The sequence below is a fragment of the Stegodyphus dumicola genome, chromosome 8 (genome assembly GCF_044657685.1).
Source record: "Stegodyphus dumicola isolate Sdum_Otavi_A_Nest chromosome 8, ASM4465768v1".
In the NCBI taxonomy this organism is placed as follows: Eukaryota; Metazoa; Arthropoda; class Arachnida; order Araneae; family Eresidae; genus Stegodyphus; species Stegodyphus dumicola.
Genome location: NC_140775.1, coordinates 83,970,078 through 83,989,892, shown reverse-complemented (window position 1 = coordinate 83,989,892; position 19,815 = coordinate 83,970,078). Strand labels below are relative to the sequence as shown.

The window sequence follows — 19,815 nt, the reverse complement described above, 5'->3', positions numbered from 1 at the left end:
CTTTATCAGCATATAATCTTATGGCTGGCTGGCAGACTAAGACACAAATTCTCTTCATAGTATGTCTGTCAGTTTCTCATTAACACTCTGACTGCTAAATTTGTGGACCGAAATCACTTCCAAAATTGTGGGTTTTTTTTTTTCCATATTTTAAATCTATATATATTGGAAAATTGAAAAATGCACTTTTTCTTTCTAGAAAATATTTTTTATTACGATTTTTATCATGAGAAACTAAGTTGCCAGAAAAACCAATTTCAGATGTTATCACAAAAAAAAAAAAAAAAAAAAAAAAACTTTTTAAAAATAAATTTCAGTCAAATTACAGTTAATTTCTGTTTATTGCATAATATAAAAAAAGTAAAATTTAAGAAAATATAAAGTGCTGAGGGAAAAATATCTTAGAAATGCAGTTTAGCATGATAGAGTTTAAAACAGAGTTCAAGGCAAAGTCTAACTTCACAATCTTTGCGCCAGATTCAATAAATCTAATTATTAATCTAATTAATAATTCAATAATTTAATTAAATAATCAAAATAATCGCTGAACATTTTCTAGCAGCCATTTATGTAAAAAAAAAAAAAAAAAAAAAAAAAAAAAAAAAAAAAAAAAATGAAGTTTGAGCGCTAATAACTGAAGTTTGCCTTCAAATGCCGCAATTTAGTGGACAACTAATGATATCTTTTGGCCAAAATGTAAACTAAATGCTTAATACTGTATATAATTTATTTGAATGGTTAAACGGGGAAAAAACGGGATCTGCTCCTCAATAAAGGAAGAAAAACATATGCTCGCGGGATGAGCAAATTTTGCTACATTTGAAGTGCCCTAGAAAATTGCGGGATGATCAGCCAGAGGGTACCTTAACAGGGTAATATCCAGGTAAATTAACATCTCCAATTAACTCACCTGAGGGAATTCATAATCAATCTGAGGGAATTAATTATTTATATAATTTCATTATGAAAATGTAATTTGCTTGTGATGTACAATATTTGCCATTGTGAATTTTTGATTTTACATGTTAGAATAGCCAGTGTACTATGTGTGTGCACCAAAATACAATAACAACATAAGCTGCATTGAAAAAATGAAAAATTTAATTTTTCTTTAGAAACGAAGGACTAAAATATTCTTAATACAGAATCCTATTTCCTGCCTTAGCTTCTGATCACATGACAGCTTTATTTAAACTGTGTTTTGAGATTAAAAAAAAAGACTAAGAAATATTCATATGCAAAGATGAAAAGGATTGCAGTTGTTAAAAAGATAGGTGAGAAAAGCCTTCAGTTGATTGAATTAAACAGCTTCTTTCTCCCTTTCTATGATAGAAGCAACAATATCATTAAATTATAGTTATATTTCCAATTCTGTTGCATCTCCACTTTTGAAGGAGATTGGACAAGCTTTAATGTAGCACAATTAATTATTAAAATTTTGAAAGAAAAAAGGATTTCTTCTAATTAAATGCTTAGTTCTTGATGTAGACAAATCACAAGTAATAGTAGGTTTAGAGACTGGTATTGCACGCATCTTCAAAAAAGATAATTCAAATCTGCAGATTATGGTGTGTACCTGCCACCTTCAGAAATTGAAACTGAAAAAGGTGTGCCTTTTTTACAAATAAATTTAGAATGAACAATTGTTGATATTTGTTACTATCTTGAAAAGAGTTCTGAAAGGAAAGAAAAACCAAAGCAGTTGCAATAGCTGTATAATTCTGAAATAAGGAAAAAAAAAAAAAGTTAATATTTACTAAGCTGATCCAGAAAATAAGTACGTTTGTGCATATCTTTTGTGCATCTGCTAGCACGAAGGTCATGTATGCATAGGTAAGTCATTCAACTTGAAAATGAATTAGCCTAGCCATTTTGTTTCTTTACATTAGCGTTTGAGGTCATTGTTTGTTGGTAATAATTTTGAAAACAATCGATTAGCCTGCCAGCTGTGAAAGGAGAGCCTTTACGAAAATTTTGAATGTGAGAAATGTAAGATCTTTTGAAATTTATTGTCAAATAAGTGAAACTTGGAGAGAGTATACAGTGAAGGTATGGTGCAAAAGTAGGTTAGGAAGTTTATCGAAGGAAATCTCCATAATGAGGGGTGCAGTGGACGTTTATTGATCACCATAGAATTTGTGTGCTGCATCAATGAAAAAGCTCTTTCCAATAGACAATTTACAATTTCTGATTTGTCAAAGCATTTTCAAAATATTTCACAATCTTTATTACATGGAATTGTGACTGAACTTTTGCACCACAAAAAACTGTGTTCTCGATGGGTACTGAAAACACTAACAGAAGTTCAACAATGGGAAACACATGGGAGCAGCCATGAAGTTTTTACAGTGCTATGCTGCAGAATGGAATGATTGCTTGAAAAGGATTGTCACAAGCGATGAAACATGGATTTGTTACAAGACACATGAAACAAAACAACAGTCATTGGAATGGTGGCGTACTGATTCCCTGAAACCAAGAAAGCAAAGCTCAAGAAAAATCATGCACACCATGTTTTGGGACTGTCAAGGAATTTTGTTAGTAGACTGGATGGAACGAGGCTCAACAGTCAATTCTACAGCTTATTGTGAGACACTGAAGAAGTTTTGACATGCGATACAAAACAAAAAGTGTGGTGGACTACTGACTTCTGGTATTGTGTTTACGTTAATGCACGACCGCATACCACACACATAACAACAACGCAGCTTGATCATTTCATTGGGAACAATTCTGTCACCTTCCTTGTAATGCAGACCTAGTTCCTTGCAACTTCCATTTGTTTTCTCATCTCAAGAAATTTCTTGCTGGCCAGCACTTTGCAAGTGCAGAGATCAAAGTAAACATCCAAAACTATTTCAGGTAGCTGGCAGCCAAATTCTGCAAAGCAGGTATGTTGCAAATTATGCCAAGATATGGCACATGCCTTAATTCATATGGTGAATATGTCGGAAAGAAGTTTAAAATGTGTAGGTTTTTCTGTAATAAAATACAAATGAAAGCAAATTGCTAATCTTTTTTAATAGCCAAATAATACCTACTTTCTGGATGAGTTTTTTATGTGCACACTGATTATCTTTAGAAAAATATTTACCCAGTCCTTGACTAATGAACCCATTTTGTATATTTTTTCGTAACTTTTTTCGTAACTTTTGAAGTAAAAAACTTCAGATAAAAAGCTAAATGTTAAAGTAAATGAAGATGTGGCAGAAAGAGTTTTCTTATTTGGAAAGATAATAAAATTTAAACCAGATAAGCTATAAATATTTTTTTGTTTTGTTTTGTTTTTTGAAAGTAATGCACAGAGTGCTATTTTACACCAGTGTTTCTTTTTCATTTTTAAACTAAACATCAGTCCAGTGACAGTCTCCATTATTTATGCACTGATTGAACATCTCTCAATAGCTGTCAAAGATTTTGTTGCCCCCTTCAGAGCTTCCAAAGTTCAGAGACATTAGCATTTAAACCAAATAAGCTATGAAAATTTTCTTTTCATTCTTTTAAAGTAATGCACACAGTTATATTTTAGAACATTTTTTTAAAAAAAATTTAAATAAAACATCAATCCAGTAACAGTCTCCATTGGGTATGCACTGATTAAATGTCTCTCAATAGCTTTCCAAGATTTTCAATGTCATTTTGAGTATAACAGCAGCAATTTCTATTGTATTACCTTTTTCAGAGTTTCCAAAGTTCAGAGACATATGCTTTCAAGTGAACCCAGTGAAAAAAGTCACAGTTTTAAATCATATGACTTGGGCAGCCTCCTGATACCAACCCACATAGACAATATGCCCAGGAAATATTTCTTTAAGAATTCCTGGTGGATGGTGAGCTATATCAGGGTTCGTATGGTCCTTAAGAGTCCTTAAAAGTCCTTAAATTTTTTTAAATCGATTTTTGGTCCTTAAAAGTCTTTAATTTTGGCCAAAATCAGCAGAAGGTCCTTAATTTTAGTCATCTGAAATTTCTGTCTGTTTTTATCACTGCATTTTAAGTGTGAATTAGCATTTTGGAGGAATATTTTTGGCGATTCACTGACATATATGGATATCTTTTGAATTGCTTTCACGAGTTATAATTTGTTTCTATTTCTAATATTTGTTTGAGATACTCGAGTTTCTAAGCAAAAAGTGAAACATAAGCATTTGGAAATTCATTTTTCCTAATAAAGAGCTCTTAAACAAGTTTTCGCTTTTGGAGATGTGAATTCTTTTATTAAACGGTTCTAAATTTGGCGACTTGTCAACATTTTGGCGATTTTAAGATGTGTTTCTATAGAAAATTTTTAATTCTGAGATCTGAAAATTTGTCGACGATTTTTTTAAAACATCATAACATGTAAATTTCATTAAAATAATAGTAACATATTGAAATTATATTTAAAAATAACATTAAAAATAAAACATTTTTATTTTTTGCTGTCATATTATAAAGTTTCATTTTGGCAACTTTATTATACAATATTTTGAATCTGAAAAATACACAAGGCGTAATGCTATAAAGCCTAATTTACGAAACAGCTTTTAGCAAAAGCAAAATTAGCTATGTAATTAATTAAAAATGTCTTCTTTTTAATTTTTTCGTAGTAAGCATTTTTTATATATGTAATTGTCTCAGAATATTCAAAATTCTCAGAAAATGCATCAGTTTTCTCTATAAAATTAATTTTACACTTTTTCCCTCCTTTTTTTTTCTCAAAATATTTCTGTCTTTTTGCTGTTACAGAATTGGTAGGGATAATGTTTCTTTAGTATTTTAGACATTGCAGCTTGGCAGTTTAGAAGGATTTGAAGGCAAGATTTATAGACCCACGATTCTAGAAGATTCGAGAAATATGTGACAAAAGGAAAAATATCTCCATGGTATCAACACATAATGGATGTATTTTACAAAAATTTTGTGATAAATTTCTTATTTTTTGGAGGTCTGGAAGAGTAATGAAAACATAATATTTGAATGTTTTACTCCTAATACTAGAATCTTTCTAATTTTTCTTAACATGTTTATCTTCCCTTTATTTTCTCTACTTTTCAGTAGAAAAATGCTTCTAATCATGGAAAATATCAAAAATGCTTCTAATCTTATCATTTGGGCAGGCATTATAGAAAGGAATTTTTTTATTAATATATATGAAATTGAAAACTTACAATTTAAAAGATTCATCTAATATGTCTTAATGCATCATGTAATATGTCTATTTTTTCCACAAATAGAATTCTTTTTCTACTTTTGAATTTAGTATTAGTTATTGATGTAACAAAATTTTAAAAATTGAATAATAAATTATCATTTTTAAACGAAAAAATATTACTGTGGTATCAAATTTACTTTTAACATAATTATTGTAATTTAAATCTCAAACTTATTATCAAATGTAATAAAGATATAATAAGACACTGTCTTTCTAAATATATAAAAAGCAATCTCTGTGGATCCTAAATTCTGCTGCCTAGTGCCTTTTTAAATTCTGCTTCCAATGTCTGTTCTAATTTCTAAGAGTTTTGCCATTTCTAGATTTTGTTATTCCGTATGTCACTAAATTCTAAACATTCTGCCACACCAGTTCTGTAACCGGCCTTTACCATATATATTTCATATTTTTTTCTGAATATTCATATTACCATAAAATTAGCTGCTGTTTCTATATATTCTAAATGCATTTAGTGTTTTTTAGAATAAGAGAAATCCTTAAATAAATCCCAAAATTCTAAAATGAAAAGGAAACGTGTTGAAGAAAGAAACTGAATACATAAAGAAAATTATTCTTCAAAGATATGTGCAGTTATTATTATGTAAATTACTCAATTGTTTATGATTTCAGTCTTTACTATAATTTCCCATGTCTATTTCCTCAAATAATAGAGTTACTGAGCCAGATTAAATTTAAATTAAATTGTATAATCTTTGACCACTAGTCCACATTTTTCTTTTGAATTTGACTGCTCTTATTTAATTACGTCACCGGAAGCTGTAATTGATTTTGTTAGCATCAGAACATGCCTTTATGTTCTAAGTTCTTTTTAAATAGGAGGCTTTTTAAATAAGAGATTCTTTTTTAAACCTTTGTCTGATATTGTAATTATTTTCAGACATAGCAGTAATTTGCTTCACGTCTGTCTTTTTTTGGTTTTGGACTATTTAACTTTTATCAGATTAAATAAACCCTCATAGGTACATTGTGGAGAGGTTGATAAGTTGTGAGATAAACTAGCGAGAGCATTGGTTTGCATATTGAAACAAATCTCTCACTGTTAGAGAAGATGCTTAATATAAAGTATCCAAAGTGTTTGGGAAGGCTTCAAATTAAAATGACGGATAAACATTTTGTTGAGTTTTGTTGTTACAAAACATTAATTTTTTGTAGCTTTTAATGTGTAATTAATCTAATACCGTTTAAGAACCAGTGTCATAAATTACATGTATTTTAAACTGTGCAATTTTATTAGATTTTGATTTTAATAGGGCTTTTTTAACAAATATTATTAAAAAATAAAATTTAATAGTGGCCATGTAAATGCATAATGACTAAGGTTACCTATTTACCTAATTTAATTATTTATAACTAACTGTTTACCCTTAAAAATTATCTCTACATATTAAAGCGAGTTATTGCCTTTCATTAATACTCACTGTGGTCACAAGATAAAACACAAAAATGTAGAAATTCAAGTAAAACTTATATTTTGCATCTAGTGAGACATAAAATAATACAAAACAACTTATCACCTCTGGTTGCTTTAATGGCTTATTGGAACTTGAAAGTATATGAACTGGGTTGCAACCCCTGGAATTTGACACAAAGTTATGACACTAACTGCATCAAACAGAGCCTGACTAAATTTCAACACTTGCCAACCATGCCTTCATCAGGCCTTTCAGGTTTGTTCGAATCAGCATGTCTCTCTGGACAATCAGCAGCGGTGACAACATTCAGTCTTTTGTTATGAATCATGCTGATTATGATCATACTTCTCATTTTAACCTTTTCCGCTTGACATAAAATCTAATACCTGCTATTTACTAAACCTCTAGACTGACCAAGTATGTGACAAAATGAGATAAAAAAATCAGCATAAAGCTAACTATTAGTAAAACGTAAATGTCACTTATCTTCTTTCAAATATGCACAACTATTATTAAGTGTAAAATATTTAATGCTACTTATTAAATTGCATAAAGTTTATTTTATTCTCAAACTTGTTAATAATTATGTTAATTAATTCATGTTTAGTAATAATGCATACTACTTAGGGATCTATTTTATTTTAGGATGGTATTACAAAAGTGAAATTCAGGCATAGAATAATATTTTTAATTGAATTTATCCAGTTCCCATTTGCTCATAGGTCCTTAATTTTTTCCATTAATGGTCCTTAAAAGTACTTAATTTCCGTGTGCAGAAATGTGTACGAACCCTGTATATGGGCTTATTCATCGAAAATTTCATCCAGCTGAGACCAGAATAAGCTCCATAGCAAGACTTTTGCTATTCACTAACAGTGACATTATTTTCTTCTTAAAAGTATGGACCCAACACATCAAATTTATGAATGGCACACCAAACAGTAACTTTGGGATCATGGAGTGACCACTGGTGAAGTTTTTGAGGATTAGTCTCAGACTAGTATCTGAAATTTTGTTGAAAATGTGCCTCATCCAAAAAAATAAAAAATCTGTGAATTCAACATTCAGAAGATCGTGACACAATCTTGTTTCATGATCTCCTTCCTTTTCTTGTGCAGGTATGAATTGTCATTCCAGAATTCTCCTATGACTTTATGCAGATAACTGTTGTGCATGTTTTTGTGCTGAATACAATGCAGATTGCTGAATGAAACTGTAGTCCAAGTCGTGGTGCAGCCAAGATCTGCTAGGATATTTCTGCTTCAGTGCACAGCTTGTTCCTCTGAAATTGGACAACTAATACAGTACAAAGTCCCAATCCGGATGTCCATTATCTGGAATGATCTAAAATCCGGACCTCAAAGCCACAAACTTTTTTTTTGTATGCTTTACGCATGTGCATTTCATTTTTCCTTCCATAACAAAACGATGAGATTTTCGCTTAAAAATTCCGATTCTTAATTTCACTTAGGCACTAAATAAAATACCTCGTTATGAAAAAACAATCATGTAAGCATAAATTTGTGAGATTAATAATTTGGCTCCAGAGCTGATTGTCTACTTGGCATACATCTCAAACCAAAACATTCACCTATTTTATATCCCTTATGCTGACCTAGCGAGTCATTATTTATTATATTTTGCTTTCATTACCGCATGTTTATCAATACATGACAGCTTCAGTAATAACTCGTGCAATGATGTCTGAACATTTTTTATATTAATTGAATAACAAGAATATGGCAACCTTTTATGCTAACATAACACTTGGCGATGATTATAGATTTTTAAATGCTTTAGGAAATGTTGATGAGAAAAAATTCAACAAAAATTTCTTTTCATATGCTAAAAATAGATTTTGTTAATGAAACTCGTAGGCCTAAAGATTACTTTTAGTCCTATTTTAATTCAGAATAACTGATTTGTTGTTCACCATAAACCCAGAAGTGGTGGTAGAATATGGCCGCACTGGACAGCAGAATTTAGGGAAGACAAATTTTTTGGAATTTGGGGAAGCACCGAGTGGCAAAATTAAGAGTTGAGAAGTTTTTTATAATTTAGGGAAAACACTGAGATCCAAAGTTTAGGCATGGTGAAAATTTAGAACTTAGGAAGGCGCTTTGTAGCAGAATTTAGCACCCACAGAGACTGCACTGGGCGGTATCTAGCGCCAGCCCTAGATAAAGCCTTAAGTATATATGGGAGTTTATTTATTTAGGACTATTATTAGGATTAGTTTTAAGCATGTGCAAGAAATAAACGTATAGTAAATAACTAAGCTAATGCAATTCAGGCTTAATTCAATACACAATAGGAGCAAGACAAAATTTAGTGAAACAACTTGGCTTTTGCTGCCAGTCTTGTGATACACAGCAAAGAATGTATAACGGACGCTAATAAGCTAAGCTAAAATTATCTTTACTGATTCTAAGGCATTTCAGTTAATGTAGCAGATTGTGCTGTTCCTTAATCTTCTAACTTGATCCAGCTTATTATTTTTTGCAGACTAATATTAGTAGAGCAATTTTATAAAAATTAAGCTTGAATTTTCGATTATGTCAAAAAGAGTATCCAATTCTGCAGCTGCCAAAGGATCTACGTAGTGAAAGCATGTTTTGATGTCCATTAAACAAAAAGTGGAATTGCTGCAAAAATGCATAAAGGCATATCTGTCTCAAAATTATGTGAGGAGTATGGCATTGGAAAGTCAACTGTATACGATATAAGAGAAAGGAACTTTTCAAATTTTTTGTGGATTCCAGCACCCCACTTGCAATGAATAGCAGAAAAAGTGTTCGTTATGCTAAAATTGATGATCATAACAAAGTGATGATTGAATGGGTCAGACAGCGTCACAGCAAGGGCATGCCATTAATGGGTCCAGTGCTAACGGCGCATGCCAAAATATTTCATGAAGAAATGAATTTAAACACTGAGTGCACATATTCGACAGGTTGGTTACCCAAATTTAAAAATTGCCATGGTATAAGGCAATTAAAAATGTTAGGTGAAAAAGCTTCAGCTGATACTGAAGCTGCTGAACAATTTGCTGATGAATTCATTGAACTCATTACTAGTGAGCAATTCTCTCCAGAACAAATTTACGATGTTGATGAAACTGGTCTTTTCTGGCAATATGTACCACGAAATACCTTGGCAACCTCTACAGAAAAGGCTCCATCCAACTGTTATCAAGAATTCCAAAGCGAGACTAACAATTTTAGCATGCGCAAATGCTGCAGGAATGCACAAGTGCAAACTTTTTGTAATTGGAAGACATGTACGACCTCGAGCATTTAAAGGAATAACGATTTTCCCCGTTATATATCTCGCAAATAAAATGGCATGGGTGACACAAGCATTGATGCAAAACAGCATGGATGAATGATTGGTATGAAAGTTGTTTTATACCCAAGGCTTGGCAACATTTAAATTCGGTTGGTTTACCTGATGACTCAAAAATAGCCCTGATTGTAGACAACTGTTTGACTCATACTTATAGTTTTAGTAAAAGATAATGTATCCGTATTATTCTTCCTTCCAAATTGTACATCTATCATTCAGCCTATGGATATCGAAATAGTGTGTGCGCTGAAATGCAAATATAAAGTAGCATTTTTAAAATCTATGTTAAATTTCTTGAACAATGGCAAGACTATTCAAGAATTTTTGAAATAGTTTAGCATAAAATCTTCTGTGTGGAGCATCGCAAGATGGAGGGAAGATGTGTCTCCAGATACGTTAAAAAATGCTTGCCATAATTTATGGCCAGCTACCATATTTCATGGTGAGGACAATGAGGATGATAGCCGTGAATTTGAAGGGTTTCATATATCGCAAACTAAAGGTGAAATTTTCCATTTATTGGATTTTGTAAAGAAATATGGAGAAGCGGTAATAAATGAAGATGATATACCAGAAGTTTTTCATTGCGATGACAATGCCCCAGTCATCAATCAACGGACGGCAAAATCTGTAGTATGGTTCTAGATTCAGAAAATACTGCTACCGATAGTGAAGAAAGTGAAGGTTATTGAAAACGAAAAAATTTCGATTGACAAGTTAGTCGGTATTCTCGACACAGCAATTATAGGACTTGAACAGTGGAACTTTGTAACTGAACAAGAAATTATGTCTGTTTATAGAATTAAAGAGAAAGTATTAGCACAAAAAACGAAGCAACTTAACTTACATTGAAAGAAATGTTTAATAAAAGTAAACAAATAAATATTAAGCTTTTTTTTTTGTAAAATTTGATACCCTTTAGATCATAATTTATATATATTTATTTCATAAATTACTTAATAAATTACTCTTTATTTCATAAATTACTCTTTTATTTCATAAATTATGATTTTGTATTTTTAATTTTAGTTTTCTGCATGCCATCTTACCAGATTTAAATTGATGATCTATAGTCCGGAAAAATCCCAAATCCGGAATCGAAGTCCCAATGAGTCTGGATTTTGGACTTTGTATTGTAGTAATTTTCTTTCTTTTTTTTTTTTTTTCTTTTTGTATGGAACAGGGTCTCATGTAGTAAGTGCGCAATGGATGTAAAAGACATGCTGCATTGGTGTTAGTGACTAATCATTGAGAATATAATAAAAGCATAATGCTTTACTAAGCCATTATCCACTCTGAAACGAGACATAAGTTACTATTTGATGATACACTACTTGATCACTACTGTACCCCCATCCATCATGCAGTTATGCTCTTTCCAAATCAATCAGTTCTTTCTGTCACACCCTGTTCTTCCATTGTTAAAAATAAATTTTAAAAAATGAAACCGTATCTTGAATAGAGCAATTTAATTGAAAATTCTCAAACATTCGAAATATCAGTCCAAATATATAAAACAGCTCAAGTATTACACATGAACAATAATAAGAACATATATAAAGTAAGAATCAGAATGAATGAACATGGGAACAAAAGGGAAAAGTTAAAAATTTAAACGCCAGGAAAGGAACATAATAGATATGCTCTGCATTCTTGATGATTTAAAAGTAACCATTAGCCTCTCAAAAATATGCTTTTTCAGTGACTCTGGATGATATGGTTTGCTGTCTTGTAGTGCAAGTGTTCTTCTTTTGGTGAGTGAGTCTGCCTTTTTGTTATGGTCGATACCTACATGTGAAGGGTTCCATTGAAAAAGATTGCTTTGTTGTGTTTTTAAAGAAAGTTCAAGATTTGTCTTATTTCTGAGATAATCTGGTTATCTGTATCATGATTTATAATTACAGCCTGGATGGCTGCTTTGGAATCAACTAGAGTAACTGCTCTAGAGAAACAATCAATCTTTATCTTGAGGTTTTCCAGAGTCATTGAGATTGCAAGGATCTCTGCATCAAAATTCGACATGAAGTGACCCATAGGACGTTGGGAAAAAAGTTTACTGTATACACCAGCTCCAGTGTTGTCTTGTAAGGCAATGTTACTCGTGTCTGTGATATCCTTAATTCACACTTGCCTCCTGGATGGTGCTTAATGAGTAACATCTATGGCTAAGACGGCTTAGAGTAAATTAAACAGAGCAAAGAGATATCAATATTGCAATAGGTAAATTGCAGTCACAATATTTGCACAATGTTAAGATAAACAAGTGAACTTAATAGGAAAATAAAAAAGTGCTGATGGATTTCTGTAGTGTACTGAAACTCTCTAAAACAGGGATGTCAAACTCATAAGTACACTTGGGCCAAACAAACAAGGTTTAACTTTAGGTGGGCCGCAAAAAAAAATCAATATTCATAGAAACGTAGATTTATTTCGAATAATACAATAATAAACATATATATATATATTTATATAGAAAAGAACAAGAAAAATTTAATGTTTACGTCCTGATACTTGACATCTCTTCTCTGCTATTATCTTTCCTATTTCGGGAGAAATTTTGTTTGTGGTGATAACTTTCAATGCTGACCCAAGGTGAGCATCATTAATACGGTTTCTAATAGAAGACTTATTACCTTTCATGACTGAAAATAACTGCTCGCACTGATACTGCTAATTACTTAGCAGTAAACATTTCATTTTTTTCGTCGATATGTTATTTTATTATTATATATTATTATTTGCCGATATATTGGCCGGGCCGCAAAAATATTTGTTGTGGGCCGCATGCAGCCCGCGAGTTTAACATCCTTGCTCTAAAATAATGTTGACCATCTTTACTATTTCTCATAGCAATGCAGTGAGAGAATTTTCAGTATTTTTATCAAAACTAGAGCTAAGTTTAAAATTCAGTATGAATGGTTACATACTGGAAAAAGTTTTATTAGTCTAAACAGACTGTCAAAGGAATTACTGTGTTTAAAGTTGGGATGCTTCTTTCTTAAAGGAAATAAAAAATTAACAAATGTACAGAATAGATTAAACTTTTTTTTTTTTTTCCAGTGAAACATTTCAAATGTCAAAAATGTATTTTTTGTGTATGAGTATACATGTATTGTATTGCCTTTATAACTTAATGGTTGTACTTTCAGATATTAATTAGATAAAATTTATAGTTTTTTATTGTAAAAAATCTTTTATGTATATATTTTACTGCTTTAAAAATGTTTTGTATCACTAAAAATTCTTGGCAAAATTGGCAAGTTGGCACATCTACTAAGATAATTTAATGATCTATGATTTTTTAAAGATTTCATTTGTTATCAGATCAGATTGGGTAGAAATTCAATAAATTTTAAACTATTTTTATGTGAATGCAATGTCTCATATACTTCTTGAAGTGATATATTTTAATTAGGTACCTAAAGTGAAGCAGAGAGTTGATATTTTTGCAGCCAGTGTTTTCTGTTCTTTTAATTAACAAGTTCTTTCCAACATTATCCTTTTTAATTGCGATTTTAATTCTTTTACTAAATTTCGATATATCAGATTTGTATTATATGACTGAAGCAAAAGAAGCATTTCTTTAGTCCCTAAATCCCGAATCAGCTTGGTATATTTTCTCTTGATGAAATAATAAATAAAATGCAGGAATGAAAGCAAAATGCAGAATCTAAATTTTGAATAGTGGCCATAACACTATAATGTTTTGCCATTAACTAGTTTTCAAATATAGCAAGTCATTGAAAATCCTTATTTATTGTTATGTTCTGAAAAACTGGAATTTTCAAGTATATGTTTAACTGATACTTGATGTTATTGATTCAGAAATTTTACAAGCCCTGAATTTTTAAATCATAATTTAAATGTGTAAAATAAAATCCTTTTGTTATTGCAGAACATCCAGATTCAGAATGAATCTGTAGATTTGAAATTTGTTTCATTATCAATTTTATATTTTGTAACACTTTAACGAACTTTTGATTAACAAACTTAAATATTTCAAGGCAAGCAATGACAACACTTTGCGAGGAAAAAAAATTTATTCCCAGCGCACTTAACTGTGTATCGGAAATTCTAAAGATAGGCTCATTTTAAAATTATTTCGTGATATTGCTGCTGAATTGAACTTAATGGTTTAAGTGCAAAGAACATGATATTTAATAAATAAAGGTAACGCAGAAAACGTTAAAAAACATGCCCCTTTGGATGTAATTTAAAATCTGAAACCTTTCCTCTTATGATTTAATCCAGTATTTGCTGTCGGTAAAAATCTCCTAAAATTTATTAATCAAAATTGTAAAAAAATTATCTAACAAACTATGTTGGAAGATTTTTACACATGCCAGAGTGATCTTGAAAAAGATGTTTTTAAAATGTTTCTTTTTATTTTTAAAATTCTTTTTCTATTTTATGTTTCCATTATAAACATTCGGGTTTTCTTCATTTTCCGTTTTCAAGATTGGGTAACTAACATACCAGTTGAAATATTGTTCATTGATATGTATTTTCAAAAGCAGATCTCTCTGTATATTAGGTCACACTGCTTTTAATAATTCATTAATTGCTGACATCAGTAGTACAATTTAACAGAAGTAGTAGTTCTTAGTAGGCAGTCCCCATAATCAAGATTAGTATCTCCTTGCTGGTATTTCAGTAAAAACAAAGCAACAGTTCCAGGTCTATATTACAATTATTGCAGAAGTAGGATGATTAAGATATCAAGTTTTAGATTTGTGAAAAACACATCTAGTGAGAAAAGGGCATACTTCTAACTGAAGGGTAGCTTGACCATATCAACCAATTAAATAACTTACACAAATTTCAAACATATTTTTACATGATAATGTAGAATTTGTTTTTTTGGGCAGTCTTCATGAAACAGGGCTTTACAGTTCTTCCTGTCTCCATCTGTCTATGCAGTATTTCTGTCGTCAGTGCTTTCTCGCTTTATTGCATTATCATTAAAAAGCTTCTTTTTACCTTTACAAGTTTATAATGAATGAAATTGAAATAGTAAATATACATTTGAATCATATATTTAATGTTAAATTAAGCATACCTTATTAGAATTAAAAAATGATAAAGATTTAATATATTTTTCCCCTTGTATATAAGTAAATTTGGTGCTTCCATATTTTGGCTTCCGTTACCAAAGTTTGCGTATACGATTGCCTAAGTTTTCCTGGTGGTGAAATCAGGTATCTGTTAAGCAGGATCTTAATTAGTAAAATATGCATTATATTTCAGTAAATTAAATTAAAAAATTTTCATACATGTATGTATGAAATAAGCGGAAATAGTAGTAGTAAGCTTTATGAGATTAATAATGTGTGCTGTTATTGTAATGAGTTAACTATTAAGGTAATAATTAGTGCTGTTTAGTAATAATTGCCGAAATGAGCAATCTTTGTTTGTTAATTTTCCCTAAATGTTGGCAGATCACTTATAAAGTATTGCATGATCTAAATTAATAAATTCTTTCTCAGATGTCTCGATGAATTTTGCTTGAAATATTGTACAACTTTTACATATAATTTTTTTAAAAAAATATGATGATTACCTCACTAACTGAATTTTTTTTACCTTTGAGGATTATGTAAAGGATTAGACTGTATGTTTGCAAAAACTTCTCTTTTAAGATATTGAATTTTATAAAATTCTTCATCTTAATTTGTAAAACTTTGGAAATAGAAGAACTTGTATAAGATCATTCCAATCAATTAGTCACTGTTTGCTGCCATCTTTTATAAAGCACTTTTACCAAATCCAGTGTCTGATGTCTTTCTGAAGTAGTGATGTTTATGACAAGGTACCAAAAATTTGCATAAAAATTAACTTTGACATATAATGAATGTATTTTATTATATTAGATATTTATTCTAAAGTTTTCCCTACTTAGTACAAAATCAGTATATTTTGTCATGAGAAGCTCTGAGCTGTCTTATGAAGATTTCTGTTTTTGTCTGATAAATTGTTTTTTCTTAACTGTTCATACTTTTAGAGTAGGTGATATTTTTACGTATGTAAGTACAGATGAAGCCCAACAGATGATTGAGGCAAAGAAAGATGAAATTGCTAAGGAAATAAATTTGTTACGTGATCAACGAGAATGTATCAAACAAGTTATGTCTGATCTCAAAGTTCAATTATATGCAAAATTTGGGAGTAATATTAATTTAGAACCTGAATAACATTTAGGTAAAATATATATTTCTTTTTCTTCCTCCCCCCTTCCTTTTTTTGTGCTGTGCTCCATTTTATAATTTTTCTTAAAGTTTATTCAATTTGAATTGTGCTACTGATCTACTGTAGACATTTGTGTAATTTTTTTATGAAACTGTGCATATTCCGTCTCCCCATTCCTTGTGATTTTGAGCATAACTATTTTTATTAAATTGTATTTAACATGACTTGTCTTAATCTGCGGTAGACAGTTTTAGAATTTTTTTGAAAAGTCAATGTTTAATATACATATTTAATTTTTTTTACATCAAGAATATACTTACTAAGTTTATCCATGCAGCAAGTATATATTAATTATTATTTTCACTGTACTAAAGTACTTCAGTTTAATCAAAGATTTTTTTCGGGCCTTTTTGTACAGTCCTTAAAAGTACTTAAAAAGTCTTTAGATTTTTGTTCCTTATAAGTCCTGAATTTTGTACAAAATTGGCAAAAGGTTCTTAATTTTACTAATCTGACATTTCCATCTGTTTTTTTATGACTGCCATTTTGAGTGTGAATTAATATTTTGGAGGAATATTTTTTGACAATGCATTGACAAATATATATTTAATGGGTCAATGTTTGAATTCTTTACTACTACTTAATTTACTTGATGCTTGAATTTTAGGCACTGCCTGAACTGAACATAGACATTTCAAAATTATTTCTTTTTTGGTAATGAAGAGTTCATAAAATATCACACCAAAAAAGGTTTCCTTTTTTTGAAATATGAGTTCTTTTATTATGTGGCACTAAATTTGGTGACTTATCAACATTTTGGCAATTTTAAGATCAGTTTGTATACAAAATTTATTTGGAGATTTGTGAATTCTTGGATGATTTTTTTAGAAACATTATAAGATTGATAATATAGTAAAATCATATTAAGGAAATAATGTTAAAATAAATCATTTTTATTTTTTTCTAACTTATTTTAAAGTGATATTACTTTTTATTTTTGTGACTTAGCAATATTTTGATTTTGAAAAATAAACAAAATAAAAAATGCTATAAATATAAAGTTCTGAAACTTTCTTGAGAATAAAACAAAAAAGCTACTCTAATTATTTAAAAATTAATTTCATTTGTTTTCTTTTATATTTTTCTATAGTAAGTGTCTTTTCCCATTTAATTGTGTCAGAATATTTAAATGTGTATCAATTTTCTGTTGAGAATTCTTTTTGCACTTTTCTTTTCTGAACCCCCTCAAATCATCTAACTTTTTGCTTTTACAGAGTATTTTAGATCTAGCATCTCGAAAGCTATAGAAGGATTAAAAGGCAAGAGCAATGGACGTGTTTTATAGGAAATTTGGGATTAATTTCTTGGCTGTTGAAGAATTTTTGGAAGAACAACAAAAACAAAATGAGTTGAATCTTCTCCTTTTCATCCCCAAAGTCTTTCTCTTAACATGTTTATCTTCCTGGTAGACACAAGCATTGAAGCAAGCAAAGAAATTGAAAACCAACAATTTATTAAAAAATTCATATTATATGTCTCAGTGCACCATATATATCTTAGTTTCTGTACTAAATTTTAAAATTTTTGCCATGCTTTTCATTCTAAAAATCTGCCACATTGGCTTTACCGGCAGCCCTCACCTTATTTCATATTTATTCTCATATTATTGGAGAAATAAATTATAAGTTTTTTGTATACATTCCAAATACAGGCAGTTCTTTAGAAGGAGAGAATTATTTAATTAAATCAGAAAATTTTAAAATGAAGAGAGAACTCATTGAAGAAGAAACTGATTTTATAAAAGAGGCTTCAGAAAAAATATTAACAAACTAGGAAATGAAACCGAGACTAGTGGGAACATTGACTTATTTATTGAAACAAATAAACTTAGAAAAGATGCTAAGGAAAAGGAAATTTATGTAAATTAGCTAAAATATTTAGAAAATTTTCAAATTAAAAAGATCTATAAATATTTTGTTGTTTGTAGTTGCTACAAAGCATAAATATTTCATAGCGTTTATGAATATCATTTTAGAATCAATGTCATAAATTATAATTCTGTAAAATGTTCTTAGTGCTTTTTCATTGGGTAATTTTTTAAATAAAAACTGGAATCATAACCATCTAAATCTGTTGTGACTAAGGATATCTAGCTATGTAATTTAATTATTTGTAACTAACTGCTTACTGTTAAAAGTTTTCTCTGCATGTGAAGGTGATTTATTGGTTTTTCCTTAACGCCTTCTTGGTTGGATTTTTTATTGGATTTCTCACCTCAAAAAAGAATTTGTTAATATGAGCCACTTTCACTCAGAAAATCCTCCTTGAAGATGTTCCTTCTTTAACAGACTGTGCCATAATCAGAATTTTTTTTTTTAAATTCAAATGAACGTATCAAGGCACTTGTACAGTTTCAGAAGAGTATTAATGTAAAGTTTGAAATGCTGCAAGTGTTGACAGCTTATTTATCAAATGTTTGAAATTTATAGAAGGCGATATGAGAGAGGGAGAAGAAGGATATTGAATACGGAATGCACTCAAGGACTGTCTAAGAGGAGGGAAGCTTTTGTAGAGGACTCTCGTATGGAAATTGGCTTGTATTTACATTACATGTGGGAAAACCATGAAAACCATCCATGTAGTTAGCTCATTTATTTGGATTCTAACTTTGGCAAAACTACTAGTATTCAGCCATGTTAACTACTTGGTCACTGGTGGACCTGGAGAAGGAGGGAAAAATGCCATGAGATGTATTGTTTTAACAAATGCATTATAATTCATTGGACACTTAGATATTATCATATGAATATTCTTTAATCTCATTTTGGTATAGTAATGGGTAAGTTTAAAATATTATGAAATGACTAAAATGTAAGATAGAGAGGTAATGAGTGGGTATGATTGCCATGAACGCTAATCTCTTAGATTTTTTTTTTTTTTTTTAACACAAAACTTAATTAAGTATGACCCCCCAAAAAGTTGTTTTAGATGTATCTCATGAAATTGTCTTCCTAAAAATGCATTCATTTTTATTAAAATGAAACTTCTTTTTTTCCTCCCCATTTTAGTTCCCTGATAATATTTACAGTGGCATTGCCTTTGTGAGGATGAAAGTGGAAGCTTGTTTACAGCTTTTTGCGCAGTTGGTTTTGTATTAACACATGCTTGTAAATACCAAATGTAAAATTTAAAAAAAAAAAAAACAAAAACAAAAAAAACCATATATATATATATATGAAAATGAATAAAATAAAAAAAAAAGTCATTGCTTCTTTTTTGTTTGTTTACTTGGAGTATAATTAGAAACACAGATACCATATTTACTTACTACCTTTTCTTCAACAAATTTACCCCTCAAAAAATTCTAATGTGTACCATTTCTGAATCGAAGGGTTAAAGGAACAGCTTAACAAATTAAAAACAAATAAAAATATAAATGCTGATTAAAAAAGTACTGCATTATAGATTTTAATTATAGTTATTATTTATCGTACTCTTTTTATATTCTATTTATATAATAATTTTCATATCTATTCGTACTTAGTATATTGCTACTATAAATCTAAAGTTGAAAGTTTATAAATCAGGTGCAAAAAGTTGGGAGGGAAATTAAGCAAGGGAAGAACTGTGCGAGTAATTGTATATTTTAATCTGTAT

General features: G+C 30.0%; 1 protein-coding gene across 2 annotated transcripts in view; it reads left to right on the top strand.

Moving 5' to 3' along the window:
• Pfdn4 (prefoldin subunit 4) overlaps nt 1–19,430 on the top strand; it is a 45,674-nt gene extending 26,244 nt beyond the window's left edge. Inside the window, exons 4-5 of one of the 2 annotated variants that reach the window (XM_035362529.2) lie at nt 15,968–16,170; nt 19,227–19,430. In XM_035362529.2, coding sequence (XP_035218420.1) covers nt 15,968–16,163 — 196 coding nt within the window. In that variant the 3' untranslated portion in view covers nt 16,164–16,170; nt 19,227–19,430. Of the gene's footprint in view, nt 1–15,967; nt 16,171–17,432 lie in introns of both variants that reach the window. The other variant, XM_035362530.2, reaches the window with a different exon arrangement.
• The last annotated feature ends 385 nt before the right edge of the window (nt 19,431–19,815 follow it).